The 17,935-nt window shown below is 49.1% G+C and overlaps 1 protein-coding gene across 1 annotated transcript in view; it reads right to left on the bottom strand.

Moving 5' to 3' along the window:
• Positions 1–260: 260 nt before the first annotated feature.
• Positions 261–17,935, bottom strand: part of scrib (scribble planar cell polarity protein) — a 35,101-nt gene continuing 17,426 nt past the window's right edge. The window contains exons 15-26 of the mRNA XM_080544316.1: positions 14,374–14,445; positions 13,418–13,474; positions 12,973–13,104; positions 11,506–11,559; positions 11,103–11,270; positions 10,377–10,536; positions 9,903–10,179; positions 9,622–9,804; positions 7,014–7,153; positions 6,839–6,876; positions 4,129–4,183; positions 261–2,810 (exon numbers count right to left, since the gene is read on the bottom strand). Of these exons, the coding sequence (XP_080400442.1) occupies positions 2,674–2,810; positions 4,129–4,183; positions 6,839–6,876; positions 7,014–7,153; positions 9,622–9,804; positions 9,903–10,179; positions 10,377–10,536; positions 11,103–11,270; positions 11,506–11,559; positions 12,973–13,104; positions 13,418–13,474; positions 14,374–14,445 (1,473 nt within the window). The 3' untranslated portion in view covers positions 261–2,673. The remainder of the gene's footprint in view (positions 2,811–4,128; positions 4,184–6,838; positions 6,877–7,013; positions 7,154–9,621; positions 9,805–9,902; positions 10,180–10,376; positions 10,537–11,102; positions 11,271–11,505; positions 11,560–12,972; positions 13,105–13,417; positions 13,475–14,373; positions 14,446–17,935) is intronic.

The raw sequence follows: 17,935 nt of genomic DNA, 5'->3' as shown, positions 1-17,935 counted from the left end.
GTCTCTTTCACCCTAAATAAAAGACTAAAGATGATGTAGAAGCTTTGTTTTAGATTTGATTAAGTGATTAAGAATGATTGCAGTTTAATATACTGTATTATACTATACCATTTCGGTTTTGACAGATTTGTTCATCTCAGTTTCTTGGCTGACTGTCTAAAAGAATACTGCAGTTACAAGAGATCCATGAGTGTATAATACAAAGACACAATGCAAGGAATCAGCTTGTTAAATGAAAAGTAAACTTTATTATTCCTGAACCACAAAATAGACTTCTTTGGTTGTACAAATTCACTAGTTACAGTCTTGGATGAGCTCTAACCCCTTGACCCCTGCACTTCTGCCCTTTCCCTCCGACCCGTTTGGAAAATAACAACAGCCCCCCAAGAGAAGACATAATAACCAAAAAAAGTTGTTCTGCACTTTAAAAATGTAGTGAATCCCATTTTTTTTTCTGTAAAGATTTAGACCTACAGCACGTAAAAAAAAAGAAGATATCAGCCATTCGCAAAATGTTATCATCCAAACTGAATTTCAGTCAGCGGGAGCAACACAGTAAGCTATGATTAGTACATTAAATTAACACAAATGCTACTCTGTCATGATTCTGCGACAAAGGCGCCAGATACGTACAACCAACAGCAAGTAAAGCAGAGAGGAAAGACTGGATTGAGAATGATTGAATGAAATACATTTTTGAGAGGGATTACACATCTGTTCTGCCTCTAGAAAGGTTCTCTCCCAGTAGTGAAGCCGATGTACATGCAGAGAGCTCCCCAGTCCAGACACTCGCTCCGTCTTGGCATAGACTGGCTCAGGTTTCAACCCTTAAAGTTTTGCTTTCCTTTCAGTATTTTGTACATTATTCACACAATAATAAAGGATTTCAGTGGCGTCAGATTTAAATTAACCAAAAGACAGATAAAAAAAAAAAGCAACACCTGCTACCTTCACCAGCCAATCTGGACTAATATCTCCAGTTATGAAAGATATGAATGAGATTCACATTGACTAATGATGCCCCCCCCAAAGGGCAGGGAAAGTACCGTATGTAAATGGAGATGATACAGTGGATTTATGTTCCCAAAAGTGACTGGCATATATAAACCATGATGAGAGGCCAATCTGGTTTGTGTGTGTGTGTGTGTGTGTCTATCCACCTGCTGGTCTCTCCAGTGGTCACAGTCTCTAGAATGGGAATGTAACAGAACATAATGGACCTAGTCCAGAACAGTTCTAGGTCCTCTACTCTGGTCCACTGACACCATTCATTGATAACATTAACTGCCTGGCGCCTCAATAAAGAGGTCTGTTTCCCAGTCATAAAGAGAGAAGAATCACAAAAGCTATTGCTGCCTGGATTCTAACATTCTAAGATTCTTCTTAGCCTTGGATCTAATAATTCAGCTCTGCTTGTGAATGAGACCTGTTTGCATGTCATTTGATTCATTATTTACATGTACCATGCTATCAGTGGGAGGTTTTCAGCAGGCAGAACGTGTTAGGCCTGAATCAACTTATGGTCTGTTGATATCTAATAGCTTTCCTGTTAAAGGTGAACACCTTCATGATAGACTAAAAAAGTAATGTGCTTGTCTTATAGATGAGAAATGCATGAAGGTACTTCAACATGCCTTAAATGACAATGATATGACATTATGATATGCAAGTTAATTTAGCTCTGACTTGTGGTCTTGACATTCAACAATCCATTTATCAACAGTTCATTTCCTTATGATAAATAAAATGATGCACATCACTCCATTGATTCTCTGTACTCAAAAGTACAAGGGGGTAAGGAACCATGTGTTATGGAAAAGGCCTTAGATTTGAATAATACAATAAAAGCAAAATAAATTATAAAAAAAGATACAAATGTTTATTTTAAAAGCCGTGCAGTGGCAGTGCAGTGTAGATATGTAGTGTTTAAAAAGCCCTGCACACTCGTGGCAGTGAAGGTAGCAGGATGTCCTCTCCTGCTCATAAAATATATACACACCCCCTCCCCACAGCCCTCTAAAAACCCTAACATTTTACAATCTATTCACTGAAAACCTCCAAAATAGCATCTGAAACGTTAGTATTACAGCTACAATTCATTTCATCTCTCTTTTTTCCCCCCTCCTCCAGAACATTTTTCTTTTTTAAAAACAGCAAAATCAGAGGAGGCGCTAAAATAAAAAAATATCAGTCGCCTGTTAATTCAGCTTCTAAAACGCAAACTGAAGAAAAAGAACCAAAATAAAAAGGAGAATGGTCTTTTTTTTTGTTAAAGCGAAATGCTTTTAAGAGCTCCCCTCCCTGGCCCTGTCTCCTTGGCCCTGTCTCCCTGGCCCTGTCTCCTTGGCCCTGTCTCCTTGGCCCTGTCTCCCTGGCCCTGTCTCCCTGGGCTGGGACCCCGGGCCTGCTGCTGGTCAGCCAACTCATCCTTAGACTGGAAAGGCAAGACTGGCACGCAGGATATGAAATGATACATGTGTGTGTGTGTGTGTGTGTGTTTACACTGTATGTGATTCTCAGCGTCATAGTCTCTGCAGTGGTTAAACATGGGAGTACGCCACTCCCAAACTGGTGACTGTGTGTGGGTGTGTAGTGACTCAGCGCCTCCTCTGAGTGTGTGTGTGTGTGTGTGTGTGTGAGACCACCCCAGCCTCCTGGGCGGTGTGTGAGGTGTTATGTGGGCATGGCGGTCTCCAGGCTGCGGCGGCCCTGCCTCAGCTTGCGCTTGTTGCTGTAGAGAGCCATCTCCTCCAGCGCCGAGGTAGCAGGCAGCGGAGAGGACACCTCAGCCCCGGGGTCCTCAGGGGCCACTGCAACACACAGAGAGGATACATTCATCAACACATCATCCCTAAGGCCTACGGTTATTACAACCATCCCCCCTCTCCCCCTCTCCCACAATGCCAACGCTGTGGACAAGAACAGGAAGCTTTGCTTTGAGATAGATTAGAGGAAGCGCCGCTAGCTTCGCCCAGCAGCAACACCAACCACACACTTCCTGTCAGACAGGTAGCTAACGGGGAGAAGGAGGCGTGATCTGTCTTGAGCAAACACAGGAACCTGCAAGGGAAGCCCTGCTCCGCACCAGCGGTCACAAACAATCCAGTCCCGTTTGGAAAACAGCAACATCACATGATTTATGTCGGACTAAAGAAATCATCAACAATACTCAAACTGAGTGGATGCTCGTCGTCAGAAGTCCTTGGTTTAGTCAAATTTAGTTCATGCAGGATCTGGATCTTGGCTGTAGAGTGTAAGTTTGACATACCGAACATTATAGAGCAGTTACCCAGACAACACACTAAGACTAGTCTTGGGACTAAATCGCACTTTCAATGGAGGGTCTCCGTTGAGTGTGTGATTTTGTCAGGACTGTTCTCACGCTGTTGTCTAGGAAACCGGCCCCTACGTGTACAGTACCAGTCAAAAGTTTGGACACACTTTCCCGTTCAATTGAGGGACTGGAAAAGCACGCCAAGCAATCAGTGATGAAGCCACGCCCCCTCCCAAGATTAGAGACCTACTCTAGCAAGCTGCGTTCAGGGAGAGAGAAAGCGCTATGAACAAGGGTTGCACTACACTATGGTTTTCCACACAACTAATAAGGTTAGAGAATGTGTACACACACACACGCACGCACACACACACACACACACACACACACACACAGCTCTCCACACACACGCACACGCACACTAAAACACACACGTGCAGTGTGTGAATCCTACCAAAAGGAGACGCTTATCCCAGGAAGTCACCTGAATCAAAGGGGATAGAAGTGATCAGGTGATCAGGGTAACGTATATTAGGGGTTAACCTACCCATTCTTACCCTCGACACAGTCCCCTAGTTCACACAATTTTCACAGTACAGAGCTAAACCTGAGCTGGACTGGACTGGACTGTACTGTGCTAGTCTGGTTATGCCTCCACCACAGTGGCTGTACCGACCGCTGGACAGGACAACATGGGGCAAACTAGCACAGCACGGTTCGGTCCGGTTCGGCCTGACAGTGTAAAAGCCTCTAACTGGCATGCTGAAGGCCACGTAGGCATGTATGGTCAATAGGGTATTGTGGAGCCTAACCCCAGACAGACAGACAGACAGACAGACTGTGGTGGTACTCACCTGGGTTGCTGGAGCCGTCATCGATGAACTGAATGTCGTCGACCGTGTCAGGGGACTGGAAGAGAAGGACAGGGAGCGGATGAGTAAAGAGCGAGGGTGTGGTGGCCAACCCTCTGTCCTAGGAACACCACCCACACACGTGGGCTCAGGGACTGGCAGTGGGGTGGGTAGGTGGGACTGAGGGGACTGGAGAGGGCATCTGGTAAAACCTCACCCCCCCCGCCATGGCCAGCATGCCACCTCTGACGCCCGCCCGCCCCCCCCATTACTGTCAAAGCAAAGACGGCAAAGTCCCACTCCCACAGACCCAGAACCGCTTGTGTATCCCCATGAGGCAGGTGTTAGGATTGGGGTTAAGGGTAGGGTTGTGTGTTAGTCCATCAGTTCCGGGACGTGTGTGTGTGTGTGTGTGTGTGTCGGGGGGGGGGGGTGTTCATAGTAGTCCATAGACCCAGGCACAGAGAGCATGTGTACAGTACACAGGCAAGGCACCGTCACAACACAGACACATGGAAGAGAGCCACAGAGTCACCAAGGCAGCCATGAAAAACACAGCCCCGCCCTTCCAGCACATGACATAGGTTTATTTCCCTGCACAGGACGACAGCTACCCCCTCCCCCCCTCTTGGTGTAAATCCAGAAGCCATACCACAGTACGCACACATACACAGTCAATCCACTCTTAAAGCCCACCAAATAGCAGCGCAGTACCCATTTATGCCACTTGGGTGATGTACATTCCAGGATCCCCAGGTACAGTAGTCTATGGGCAGCATGGTAACTCTAGGATATCCTACTCTGTTGTAGTCACTAGAAGAATGACCCACAGTGGCTTAATAAAGACCACGGTTAAATGAGTGGACCTATTCTTTTATTTTTTATTTTATTCCATTATATAAAACAATCCACGGCCTACTTCTACTGATTTGAACAGGGAAGGGATATTTGGTGGCTTCTCAGTGTGAAAGGATGATGGACAACACACAGGTAAATCCACAGATACTGGAGATAACTTTCCACAAGAAACCGTCCACCCTCCCAAACATCGAGAAATCAAGACTCACAGGAGGCACACTACAAGACAACCACAAACGCCGGACCAGAAACCACTGAAACCACAACCACTGAAGAAGAACTAGCTGCCCTGGCTCCCATGTCACCCCAGGAACCCCCTGCTTCCCTGGGCACAGCAGGGTGAGACTCCCCCAGGGTGTGAGCCAGTGCTAGGGCCTAAGCAGCTGACCTAGAGCGCTGGCTCACACCACGCCCTCGCCCCTTGTTCCGTTCGTCCCCGTGAAGCTCCTGTTAGAAGGATGTTTTGGTTTGGGACAGAAAAAAAAGAGACCAGACAGAGACCATCAACATAGATGCTTTAGAAGCAATGGCATGACAGGCAGATCCAAAATGGAGGATGTGCTGTTCTCAGATCTGCCTGATACACATATTGGAAATCAGGAAACTGGAGAAGCGGCCGGAGCGCCCCGAGAAGCAGGACACGGCTCAGAACCCCCGCATGGCGTGAGGGAGCCGGGGGGGGGGGAGAGAGTCTGGGTGGGAGTGGGAGTGAGTCTGGGTGGGAGTGGGAGAGAGAGTCTGGGTGGGTGGGTGGGGTTGCAGAGGCTGGGCTGATGTTCTCCCTAGAAGCTGATTGGTTAGTGGGCTCAGATCCCAGGTTGTGGTTGGTGAGTGTTGATGGTGCGTGAGTGGTGGTTAGCGAGTGGGCTGACAGAGGAGGAACGTGATTGGTTTAGTGACGGTGGTGATGTTTGCGGGTTTGAGGAGGGAGGGCCACCCTACTAGGGGAACAGAAGGTCAGAAACCCCGGTGCCTGATCGGGTGGTCGCTAAATGCTATTAGCTTGGTCTTAGCATATTAGCGTGATTTTCAACGAGCCCCTTCACTGAGAAAACCAGCGGTACACGAGTAGCAAGCCACATTCCTTCAGAGTGGAGGAACAGGAAGTCATCAATCACGAGGGAGGGCCTACATGGAGACTGTTAGCAATTGCATCAACAGTGTTGCTGTCAGGGTCTAATTACTGGGAAACTAGAGGAGAGAGAGAGGGGGGGGGGGGGGGGGACTTAGGGGCAGAGGCAGCAGAGGGAAGCCAGGGGAAGGGCAGGGAGCTGGGGCCTGGGTGCTTCTAGCATGCAGGCAATACCTGGATGTCGTATACGGGTTTGGAAGAAGGAATGGCGGCAAACTGTCGGTAGTCAAACTTCTTTTCTGACAGGGACTAGAAGGACAGCAAACAGGGATGGGCAGAGGGAGAGGTAGACAGGGAGAGAATGAGAGAGAGAAAGAAAGGGAAAACGAAAGGGATGGGGGGGGGGGGGAAGGAAAAGACAGAGAGGAGGGTAGGAGAGAAAGGCAGCAGCAGGAGGAGAATGGATGACTCATACAGTCAGGTGTGTGGGTGGTGGAGGAGGAGGAGGGATGTGTCCTGAGATCTGATTGGCTGTGGTGATGGTTGATGATGATGATGGTGCATAATGGTGGATAAACAGTGAAAGGTGCCTTGACACCCATTCATAATCCTCTGTCTCATAAGAGCACCTTCGAAGATGCATCACTCACCTCACACTGGACCAACTAATTCAAGGAAGGCAAATGTTAGACTGTTAACACTGTTTTTACCCCCCCTCCCAAAAAATTTCAAACATCTTGACTAAAACCAAAATACATCAAGTGAAGACAATGACATCCTTACCAGTCTGCCTGGTGACGTCACTCCTCGTGGACTGAAATCTGTGTAAGATAAAACAACATGTAAAACAACACGTGACACAGGTTTATACAACGAATGCATCATAGAGACACCAGGGAGGTAAATGAAGAGAGAGCTGAAGGGCGTCAGTGAGGGTAGGAGAGGACCAGAGGCGTACCTTCCAGAGGGGTGGGGGAGGGCGTGGGCGCGGGCGAGGGAGACTCTGCCAGCTGGTCCAGTGTGCCACGCTTCTTCCCCTCCCGAGACTTGGCGATGACCATCTGAGCCTTCAGTGCATCCTGCTCCAGAGACTTCATCCTGGGAGAGAGGGAGGGAGAGAGAGAGAGAGGGAGAGAAGAGCACTGTCAGATAGAGGTATGGAAAGAGAGATGGAGCGTATAATGGATGAAGTGAAGAGACAGACAGAGAGAGAGAGAGCGAGCGAGCGAGAGTGCTAAATCAGGTGCAGATGACGATGAGAGACAGCTCTCAAATGCTCCTTGTCCTGGTCAACTGTGGTTCACTCACAAATGCTTGTTAATTTCACAATGAAGACCAAGTAAGTGTTCCAGGATAAGGACGACCTGCTAAGGCTGGGCGGTATATATCCACTTTTTTCTTTATATATAGCTGAGCTGTATCATTAGTATCACGTTTTTGTGCATTTTATTTATTTATTTTTACAAGAATTTTGCTCATGTTGATATCTGTGTCCTTTCCCCTCCTCTGTAATACCTTAGGCAGAACACATCAGTAATGTAAATGTAACATCAGCCCAAATGAGGCTCTGACCGCAGAGTCTGGCAAAGCCAACCTCTCACCCTCTTCTGAATGCATGTGCGTACTGGGGACATGGTCCCGCGCCCCCTGACATGTGTCTGAGTAAATCTTTTAGATTCTTCTCCGCACAAAAAAACGATTCAACAGTGTGCCTTATTTAAGCTTCTGCATTTAGTCTGCTGTCAGGATTTTGTTTGGTTTCTAGTAATAAAGACCTAAAGGCATAACTGACACATACATTTTGTTTTGATCTTTTATCGGAAAAGAGAGATTCTAAAGAAACGTTGTGCTTGCTTCAGCTATCTACGTTGTTAGGACAGAACTCAAAACAAGGTAGGTTAGCCTCAGGAATCAACCGTGACTATCATTTTCCTTATTTCAAGCAAAAACTGCTAGTGTGACATGGAAATTACTTGGGACATTGTAAATGCAGACTCTTTGTCTTTGAATAAGAACACCTTGTTAAGCCTTTATACAAGCTATAAAGAACAAAATTAAGGAATATCGCCCAAAAGTCTGAAATGATTGAGATGTGAATTTTAGGTCATATCGCCCAGCCCTACTACCTACATGTCAACTGTAGGCATACCCTCTCAACCCCCAGACGACTACAGCCTTAGTGGAGCTACTTTACATTAGTAGAATGGAAGATGCGTTAGTATCAAGAGAATAGTAAGAGAAAGAAAGAAAACTAGAGAGAGATGGGGGGGACGGGGGGGACGGAGAGAACGAGCAGTAGGAGTGAAGGTAAAACAGAGAGTGAGAAAACAGAGCCAGCAGCTGTGCAGATGGACACAGCCAAGGAGACGTGCAGAAGCGGTGTGGCCTCAGGGCTGGTGAAGCACAGTCACGCTGCTGTGTGTGTGACACTAAAGGAACGCAACCCCAGCAAACTCCCCACACACACACAACAACAACAAAAACACCCCACAGCGCCCCAGCAGCACACTCCCCCACAATGCCGTGCGGCTGGCCCTGGCTGGAGAGCAGACCTGAGCTGGGTGGCAGCGGAGGAGGAGGAGGAGGCAGGGAGATGAGGGGGAGCAGCAGCACTGCCCTGTGACGCCCTCACTCTGGACTGGTACAGCCTCTTGGCCAGGTCCTGCTCATACTGTTTAACATCCTCCTCTAGGCCATAGGGCCTGGGCCAGGGAGGGGGGGGGTAGGAAAACAGGGGATAGGAGGAGGAGGAGGAGGAGGAGGATGAGGAGGACGGAAGGAGAGGGGGGAAGTAGAAGGAGGGATAGCAGGAGGAGGAAAGAGTGGGAAGGAGGAGAAGAGGAAGAAGAGGAAGAAGAGGGAAACGGATAGGGGGATAAAAGGGACAAACAGGGCACACAGACAGAGGAAAGAGAGGGGAAAAAGCAGAGAGGGGAGGTAAAACACTGAAACAATAGGAGAGTCAGGGAGGAAACCAACGAGAGCAGTCTAGCAGAGAGAACAGTGAGAGGGAGGAGAGGAAGAGCAGAAACTAGACAGACAGGAGGGGGTTCTGTCAACACTGGTTACCTACTCACCCACTACTATACACTGGACAACTGCTTCAAGAAGGAATTCAATAAATGCACAGTGCCAAGACAAATGTTTATAGCACAACGTTCACTACGTATCCAGTTACTGTGACACAGCATACGAATCACACAGTGACTTGCATAGCTTTTGTCTTTTTCTTTTTTTCTTTCTTTTTCTTGTCAGAAGTGACACTTCATTTTCAGAGGTAGCTAAGAACCGCTAAGCCGTACTGACCACAGCACCTGACCACAGCACCTGACCACAGCACCTGCCTGCACCACGAGGAAAAGATGAGTAGACATAGGATACAACAAAGGGAAACAAGAGGAGGAGGAACGCAAAAGAGGAGGTAGTAGGGGAATGCTGCGGCCTAATCTATCTACGACCCTAAGTATTCTATACTTTACTGGCTGACTAACCATTACTGGCTACTGGAGTAGGTAGAACGTATTATTCTAAGTGTGTGTGTGTGTGTGTGTGTGTTGTTCCCGTACCTAGCTGCCCTCCACATGGCTCTCTTTTCGGCCTCCAGAGCTCGTTTCTCTGCGGGGGACATGTCCTTGTCGGAGGCCAGGGCCAGCTCTGGGCTCTGCATGCGGAGCCTCTCCTGCTGCCTCCTCTCTGCCTTGGCCGTGCGGATGGGAGCCCCCGACTCCCCGGGGTACACCGGGCTCAGACTGGGCACACAAGGAGACGGCACGTTATACACACTGGACATATACACACACACGCACGCATGCACACACACACAACAATGTTGTTCAGTCGTCATTACCCGGTCATGGAGTTAGGCCTCTCAAGGGAATTCCTCTGGGAGTCGCAGTAGCTAGGTGGTGTGATGGTGCTGTAGTTAGGGGGCGTGACGGCACTGTAGTTAGGGGGCGTGGTACAGTGCCTGGGGGGCGTGGCCACACTCTCCACCTTGTACTCCACCCCGTCCAGCAGCACCTTGCCGTGAGCCTTCATATCTGCCATCTGCTTCACCAGGTCCTCCTCCTCGTCCTCCTCCTCATCCAGCAGGTAATCCCGCATGCTTGTGTCGATTCTCCTTGCTGAGGGTAGAGGTGGAGAAAGACAGTTAGATCAACAGTTAAATCGGTTAAAGACAGTTCAATTAATAGTTAAATCAACGGTCTAGTAGTATTTCACACCCCAATTAATCAAGTATAATTGAAGTTCAATTCAAGTTTTAGGAAGGTGGATAATGTGTGTGTGTGTGTGTGTGAGGCATGAAGAGGCGGGTACGAACATTCTTCCTCCTTCATCTTCTTCAGGTCGTCCTCTCCTACCAGGGACACTCTGGGCTTGGGCTTGTCTGGGGTCTGCTGCTTCACGTCGATCTCAAAGTACTTCTGGCGATCCCTGAAGGAGCGCTGCTCAGGGCTGCCTCTGCCCCCGGGGGACGGAGTCTGGGGGGGGTGATGGATGTTTAGGACAGAGGAAGAAAAACAGTCCTCATGACTACATCTCCCAGAAGCCCTTGTAATCAGTAATGGGAACCATTGAGGTGGATATAGGAGCTGTATGATTAAACATGTTATGTTAAACATAAACAGATGCAGCTCATATATGTTAGCAAGACCCACTCACCAATAATCTCGGAAGTCTATAAAATGCTGTTTGTATTCAAGATGACTTGACCATTTTCATTTGTGAATGATCAGTTTGTAAAGCACCTACACTTGAAGATGATTAAGTATGTATACCCACTATATGATTTACTGAGTGTTCATGCAATGCGAGGTGAAAAGGAAGATTACTTTGATTAAACAGTCAAACAGTCAAATCACAACTCAACACCAGCAGCAGCGATTCCTGGTTGGATCATTGATAGGAGCTCACTGCTGCCACCAATGGAACACTGTTGCCCCCCTTGCCTCCGCAACGCTACCGACACCACCACCAAAAGCGAAGCAAACCACCACCACATCCCAATTACGGGCGGGGGTAGGGGACTCGGAGACTCGCCAGGTACCTGCAGGTCCAGGGAGGCTCTGGAGACGCGTGGCACTGCTGCCAGGCTCATATAGTCCCGGCGGTCAGAGGAGAGGGAGGGTCGGGGGGGGACCGGGCCCGTCAGGCCTGCGCCCGCGCCCCAGTCCCCGTCGACCTCCTCCGCAAACACCTCGTTGTTCAGCTCAGGCTGAAACGAGCCACATGAATCGTCACCGAGACATCAGCCCAATGAGCCCAAACGAGCCCAACGAGCCCAACGCAGAGCGAGGCATGAGGTGTTGGGTGTCAGTGTGCATCACTGGTTAGGATCCATCTGGATCTGGCTGTTATGTAATGACATTTTATTCTACATTGTCCTGAGCTTCACTTCTCAGGGGGGAAGTCAGGCAGGAGAGAACAGGTGAAAGGAAAGGAGGACTCACCTCGGGAGAAGGCGAAGGCTTGGGGTGGATGTTGTTCCTCTGGCCGTACAGATCCTGTCGACGGACACGGAGGGCGGCGTGAGAGAGGGGAGGACGTGGCAAACATTGACATAGAGGAAAGACAAACATCCTAGTCAGCACACCGAGGACAGGGTGAGGGCAGGCAGGGTGATGAGACTTGAGTAAGAGTGGATCATCGGCACGAGGACCAGACACAGTGGATGACATTCGGAACGTGAACACCAAAACTGTCACAAGAGAGATACAGCGCTGGATAACTTTGGGCCACAACACAGGACTGCATTCCACAAGGCCCACATCACAGGCCCCCCCAAAAAACAGGGGGGAGGCAGGCTTTGAGAGAGGGGGCCTGCTCCACTCAGGCGGGGACAGGGACTATGCAGACACGTAGGGACGAGGGGGGGGGGGGTACCACCACAGCATGCTTGTTGAGACCCAGAAGAGGAGCCTGGGCGACGCTGCCTACCTGCGGCGGCTCCAGCACGGCCAGGGAGTGAGGCACGGCGGCAAACGCCTTGTATGCCTGCTTGATATTCAGGGGGAACTCGTCTGGCGTGTCGGGGGAGGGGGCGCGAGGCTGCATGGAGGGGGGGGGGGGGGGGGGTTCAGGAGGCAAGAGAAGAGGAAGAGAGGGAGGGAGGGGTCCATGTGTGGGGGTAGCCATAGGGAGTGGGATAGGGGGGAAGAGGACAGACACAGACAAGGAGGACACAGAGGAGAGGGAAGACTATGAGAATAAAAACACACCGACGGTGAAGAAGACAGTGGGAGAAAACAGGGTGGAGAGACCATGCCGGCACGGTGTTCATGTGGGAGAGAGAGGGACGTGAGTGAGAGAGACAGACGGTAGGGGCTGGGTGTATGAGGAAGCTGTCTGGGTGGAAGCTGTGTCGAACGGTGTCACCTCTGTGGGAGCGTTCTATAATAGAGACAGACCCCATAGCGACGTTGTGGCTACAGGCTGATGACTTGGGATTAACCCAGTGGTCATGGATAATAAAAAGGACATTCCAGAACACCCCCGTGAGCCATCGGTCGGGTCTGGGTAGAGATACTGGTTGGCTCTAGGTAGAGGTGATTCAGGTGGTCACATTTGGGTTGGAGGTCCACTTTTACACAGAAACACTCCTCCTACACCCCCCTGGTTCCCACTGACTGGCTGTAGAACAGCAGTGACTCAAGGTGGTGGTCAAATGCTGGTCAACGTCTCGTCCTTTCGCCCCCCCCTGTGCATAAATACAGGGACCCAGCCTCAAATTCTTTGGTATTACCTTCAGAAACGAAGGAGATCATAATTGTTTTTGGTAGTTCACATTTGTGACACTGCCGTGAGGGTGAGGGGAGGCAGCAGTAGTTTTTGGACAGGCCAGACAGACCACCCAGAGGCCCTGCAGAGGGGACGCAGGGGGGGGTCTGGTGGACCTATGTGGTGGTGAGGGGTCTTACAGAGGTCTGGGAGTTGATGGGAGAGGGACCATGCTGGAAGGGGTTGGGACTGCTGCGGCTGTCCGGAGTGGCTGGGGAGGTCTGGGGCGGCGGCTGCACCCGGGACATGGGGTGGATGGCCCCGGGCCTAGTCTGGACAGGGGTGACACACACACACACACACACACACACACACACACACACACACACACACAGACACAGACACAGACACACACACATAGACACACAGACACACACACATAGACACACAGACACACACACAGACACACACACATAGACACACAGACACACACACAGAGACAGACAGACACACAAAGTTCAGGTCAACGGCTTTGATCAACAAACAGTCAAAGTCTAACATCAAAGTTGAGCTTGAGGAAGAACTGAGAAGTGATTATGTATGGATGTAGGTAATGGTGTGGACACGTCCTCATAGACCACTCACTGAGTTAACTGAGTTATTCTCCATGGCAGTGGGATTGGGGGTGAAATGAACACTCGCCTGAAAGGAAATACAGAAGAATGCAATGGGTTGATGCCTCACATGGCCAGTCAGCAGTCACACACCCAGTGCTAAGGTTTCAACAGGCGTGCTCCTGTCAACTACTGGCACACACACATAGGCCTACTCTCTGAGACATGCAAAGAAGGGCAACATCGTTCAGGACACTGAAATGGCAATGCAAAACTACCCTGGACCGAGGCTGTGAATTCACCAAATTCAATGTGACAAAATGCAAACAAATGCTAACTCTGACCTGGTTCCTACATCTGTATCTGAAGCAGGAGCCTATACTTAGAACACATAGAGGTTCCAAATGGGTGCATATGGCAGGTCTGCTTCAGACATTTCATCCAAGTATTAAAGCCCAAGATGACTAGTAGGACCCTCAACGATGTATGGGGGAGGAATGTAGAATCTCCAGACAGTTGGAAATCCTATCTACTTCCTGCTTGAAGCAGCACGTCAGTCATCATGTGGCCATACTGAGCAGTCACATGCATTTCACGATTTCATACCGGCGACATTCTGATAGTAGTAAAGCTCATTAAAAACAACTGGCATAATTGGCAAACAACGCAACACTACTACGGCCACTGTGAGTGGACCAGGCCAGGCCAGAGCAGAGAGGACCCCACTTACAAAGCGTGTCTCCCTGCCTACAGACAAGGAGCTGGTGGAACAGTGGTGACTGGACTAGGGAGGGAAGAGGACAGGTGTCAACTATCAGTTATCTTTATGATATATCTATCAGTTATATCTATGCTTTATCTACTGTGCCTTGTGATGGTGACTAATGTAAAAAAAAAAAAAAAAAAAGTAGCTGTGAAAGCAGAGATGGCAATGGGTTTTGAGATAAGATAGAGAGGTGTATTGGGGGTCAGGGGGACTGGACTCACCGGTTGGATGCTGGGGGAATAGGGGGCATCCCTGATGGGACTGTCTGTCCTCGGGGGCTCAGTGGAGGGCGACTGGTGGGAAGAAAACACACACACACACACGACTTAGCAGCTCACTTTCACTTGTATCTATTCTTATCACACTGCACAAGGAGGGGTAATTATTGCAGCAAAACACACCAGAAAGATCACACAACAAGCCTCTGAGTGGAAACAGTTCTATCAGGCCGTCCTGTTCCTAACCACGTGCTTCTAACTGAGGTTGGTCAGTTGGTGTTCCTTTCAAACTCATACTTGAGATGTTTAGGAGAGAGCCCTGCGTCTCCTCCCCCTCCAGACAGCTGCTGATGCAACATTCCTACAAATCCTGTGAACTGGAACTGTAAACACGGGAATGTCACATTACTGGACTACCCAGGAACGCACCGATGTTTCCGACACAGCATAGGTTGTTTGATGTGAGACGGCTAATCGTCATTTTCAAATGGTTAGTCACACACTTCTCACAAGGTGACCATTCCAATCATCCTGGCAGAGTGAACAAGTATGTATGTGATGAGCAATAATGACAACCATAGAAGTGCAAATGTGTTCTCTTCGGCCATAGAGGAGCTCAATGACAACATGAATTACGTGAACCTAATGGTTAAATTCAAGCCGACTACGTGGTTGGCTGAAGCGTTGTAATTGCAGCGTACGGACAAAGGGGGGAGGGGGGGGTGCTAATGCAGGCTAAACGTAGGCCGTAGTGACACGCCATGCAGGCCTCAAACCCACACACAGGCCACAGGCCGCTTGCCTTGTTGAACAACCAGGGCTGCAGGTTGCCCCGCGTCCCGTAGCCCACAGGAGGCCCTGACAGGACGCGCTCTGCGGGGGGGCGACCCTTGCCCCTGCGATTGGCCACCAGGAAGGGGTTCTCACTGAAGCAGATGGGCTGGGAGTCCACCAGACACTCCTCTTCCTCTTCCTCCTCACCGGTTGGCAGAGAATCTTGACTGACTGCCGGTGTTGAAGCGGCTTCTTCATTTGAGAAGGTTACGGAGGGAGAGAGCTCAGAGAAATAAACGGTTCCAGTCTCTGTGTTCACAGCAGGGTCGGGTTGACAGGGCGGCATTACATGGGGGTCCATGTGATAGTGGGAGGTGGGGGGCTGCCCCAGGCCAAAGCCCAGGGGCTCTAACGGGGCACCACATTGGGCGTGAAGGGGGGGCTCCATGGGAGTAGAGACAGATGTAGAAAACTGAAGAGGAGTGAGGGAGAAAGAGAGGGAGAGAAACGGTGAAACAGAGACACAGGAAGAGGAAAACAGAAATCTAAACTGACATAGGGAGAGATAGACAGTGGAGGGAGGGAGAGGACTGAAGAAAAGCAGGAGACTCACGCATGAAACACACACAATGTAAAAGCAAGGTGTAGTTAAACAAATACTGCAGCAAAAACGGAGACCAACAGACACAACAGCAAACTGATGGCTACATGTTGAGAGATAGAGTGAGAGAGAGAAAGGACAACAAAGAGAGACAAGAAAAGGGACAGACAGGAGATTTCGGGGGGCTATACAGAGTGAGGATGGCTGACATGGACATAGATAGGCAGCTAATCTGAGATGCACTTCACTGTCTCTGAGAATAGCCAACCCTCTGTGTCTGGGATCAAAGCAGTCAGACACAAACCCCATAGGTGAGCAACCCAGAACACCACACCCCACTGTGTTCACAAACCACTACACAACCCACTGTACACAAGTGTCATCTGTAACAGTGTTCTCCAAAATTAAACCCTTATTCAGCATGACTCATTTTACAGGAAAGGATCTCATACTAAGGGCCCACGTGACTGTTAACTCTGTTAATTCACCCTGGGCATGAGCGCTCCAGGAGTTTCTTGATTATCATCATACCACAGCCATTAATGGGTTATCTATCCCCCGAGAGCTCTGGTCACATTACTACAGCCTTAAATAACCCCCACTCTCTAGAGCAGGCAGACACAGACACTAAGGCTCCAACTCCTTACTTACTCTACTTCAGTACACCCTGCTTCAGTACACCCTGCTTCAGTACACCCTGCTTCAGTACACCCTGCTTCAGTACACTCACATTTGGGATAGTAGACAGCTCACCACAGCAAGCTTGCCTGTTCTTATACTACTGTATAGTGTTCTCAGTCAGATACAACCCTTTTAAAAACATTTTTTTTATCAGGTGCTCTAACCTTTTGTTATGTCAAGAAACTAGTTTTGTGTTGAAGCAAACATTTGAGATTAAATGACAATATAAACGGTGTCATGGATCAATTTTCAAGGAGCATATAAACATGTTTGAGGTGAAAGAGACTTCTAACCAGGTGAACAGTGTTTATTATTGCCCTGCGGATGCTAAGACATGACCTTGACATACCTCAGGAGAATGTAAATAGCATCACTAAGAATAATGGCATTGTGGCACATTATAGTGGTGTTGGACATAGTGGTTAAATGTGACCTCCACAGTATCAGGGTCGGCAGGGTGGTATGTGAACCAGTACCCTTTTAGCAGGGGCACAGAAGACAGTGTAGGACAGCTGGGGGGGGGTATGGGGGGCCTGGAGGGGGTGCGAGAGAGACTGCTAACATGCCAACACGGTGAGCTACCGCAGACGGGAAGAGTCACCAGAAAGCGATTCATGATGCAGCTCGCTCAAGCCTCGACACAATGATCACTACGTATCATTTGACCACAGATCTTCGCGCAAAATTAAAAAGAAAAAAAGGCTGTGATTCATGATGTTGAAACAAACAGTGTTCCAGCTTCGTACTGATTGTTAACATCAGACTCTGAATCAACTTTGACTTAATCAAACTAACGAGAGGTTCAAGTGTTACGTGTCTGGAGTTCCAGTGTCTCTTGATGGTTTTCTACTGAGTCATCTTGGGTGTAAGCTGGTGAAGGTACTGATCCTAATTCCTAATGCGTGGTGCTGGAACAGCTGCAGGTATTATGTAGGTTATGTGCTCCAAAAAAAAACTCCTGACCCAGTAATACAGCTTCAAACCTGACCTCTGGAATGCGTTAGAACAACTCAACACACACACCTGAACACAAAACAGTTATCTGATAAAGACAGCTACATCACCATAATAATCTATAGGTTGACCAAAGAATTATAGTCTCACTTCCACACGAACAACTAACAACTAGACTGATTATCAACGCAGGACCTAAAAATAGTGACAGATATGAGTGGCCCCAAGCCAGACACATTTTAGGTCATAAATCACTTGCAAAATGGCGGCCATTCAGACGCCTCTGCATACCACCTGACAAAGACAGTCCAGAGAGAGACACAGTACATCAACATACAAATGAATGAAAGAAGAGCGGAAACATAAGAAACAGGGAAACAGAGAGAGAGAGAGAGAGAGAGCCAGGAGCAGGATAGAGGACTCCCCTCCCCTCCTCATACTCACACAGACGACAGCAGGGCCAGACCAGGGGTGCAGTACCAGACCAGGGGTGCAGTAGCTCTCAGACCAGACTGTTCCAGGGACACTGAGAACCCACGCCGGGTGGCTCTCCCT

This window comes from Nansenia antarctica (assembly GCF_963989245.1).
Source record: "Nansenia antarctica genome assembly, chromosome: 13".
Classification (NCBI taxonomy): Eukaryota; Metazoa; Chordata; class Actinopteri; order Argentiniformes; family Microstomatidae; genus Nansenia; species Nansenia antarctica.
Note: the sequence above shows the minus strand (reverse complement) of the source record. Positions and strands in the feature narration are given on the sequence as shown.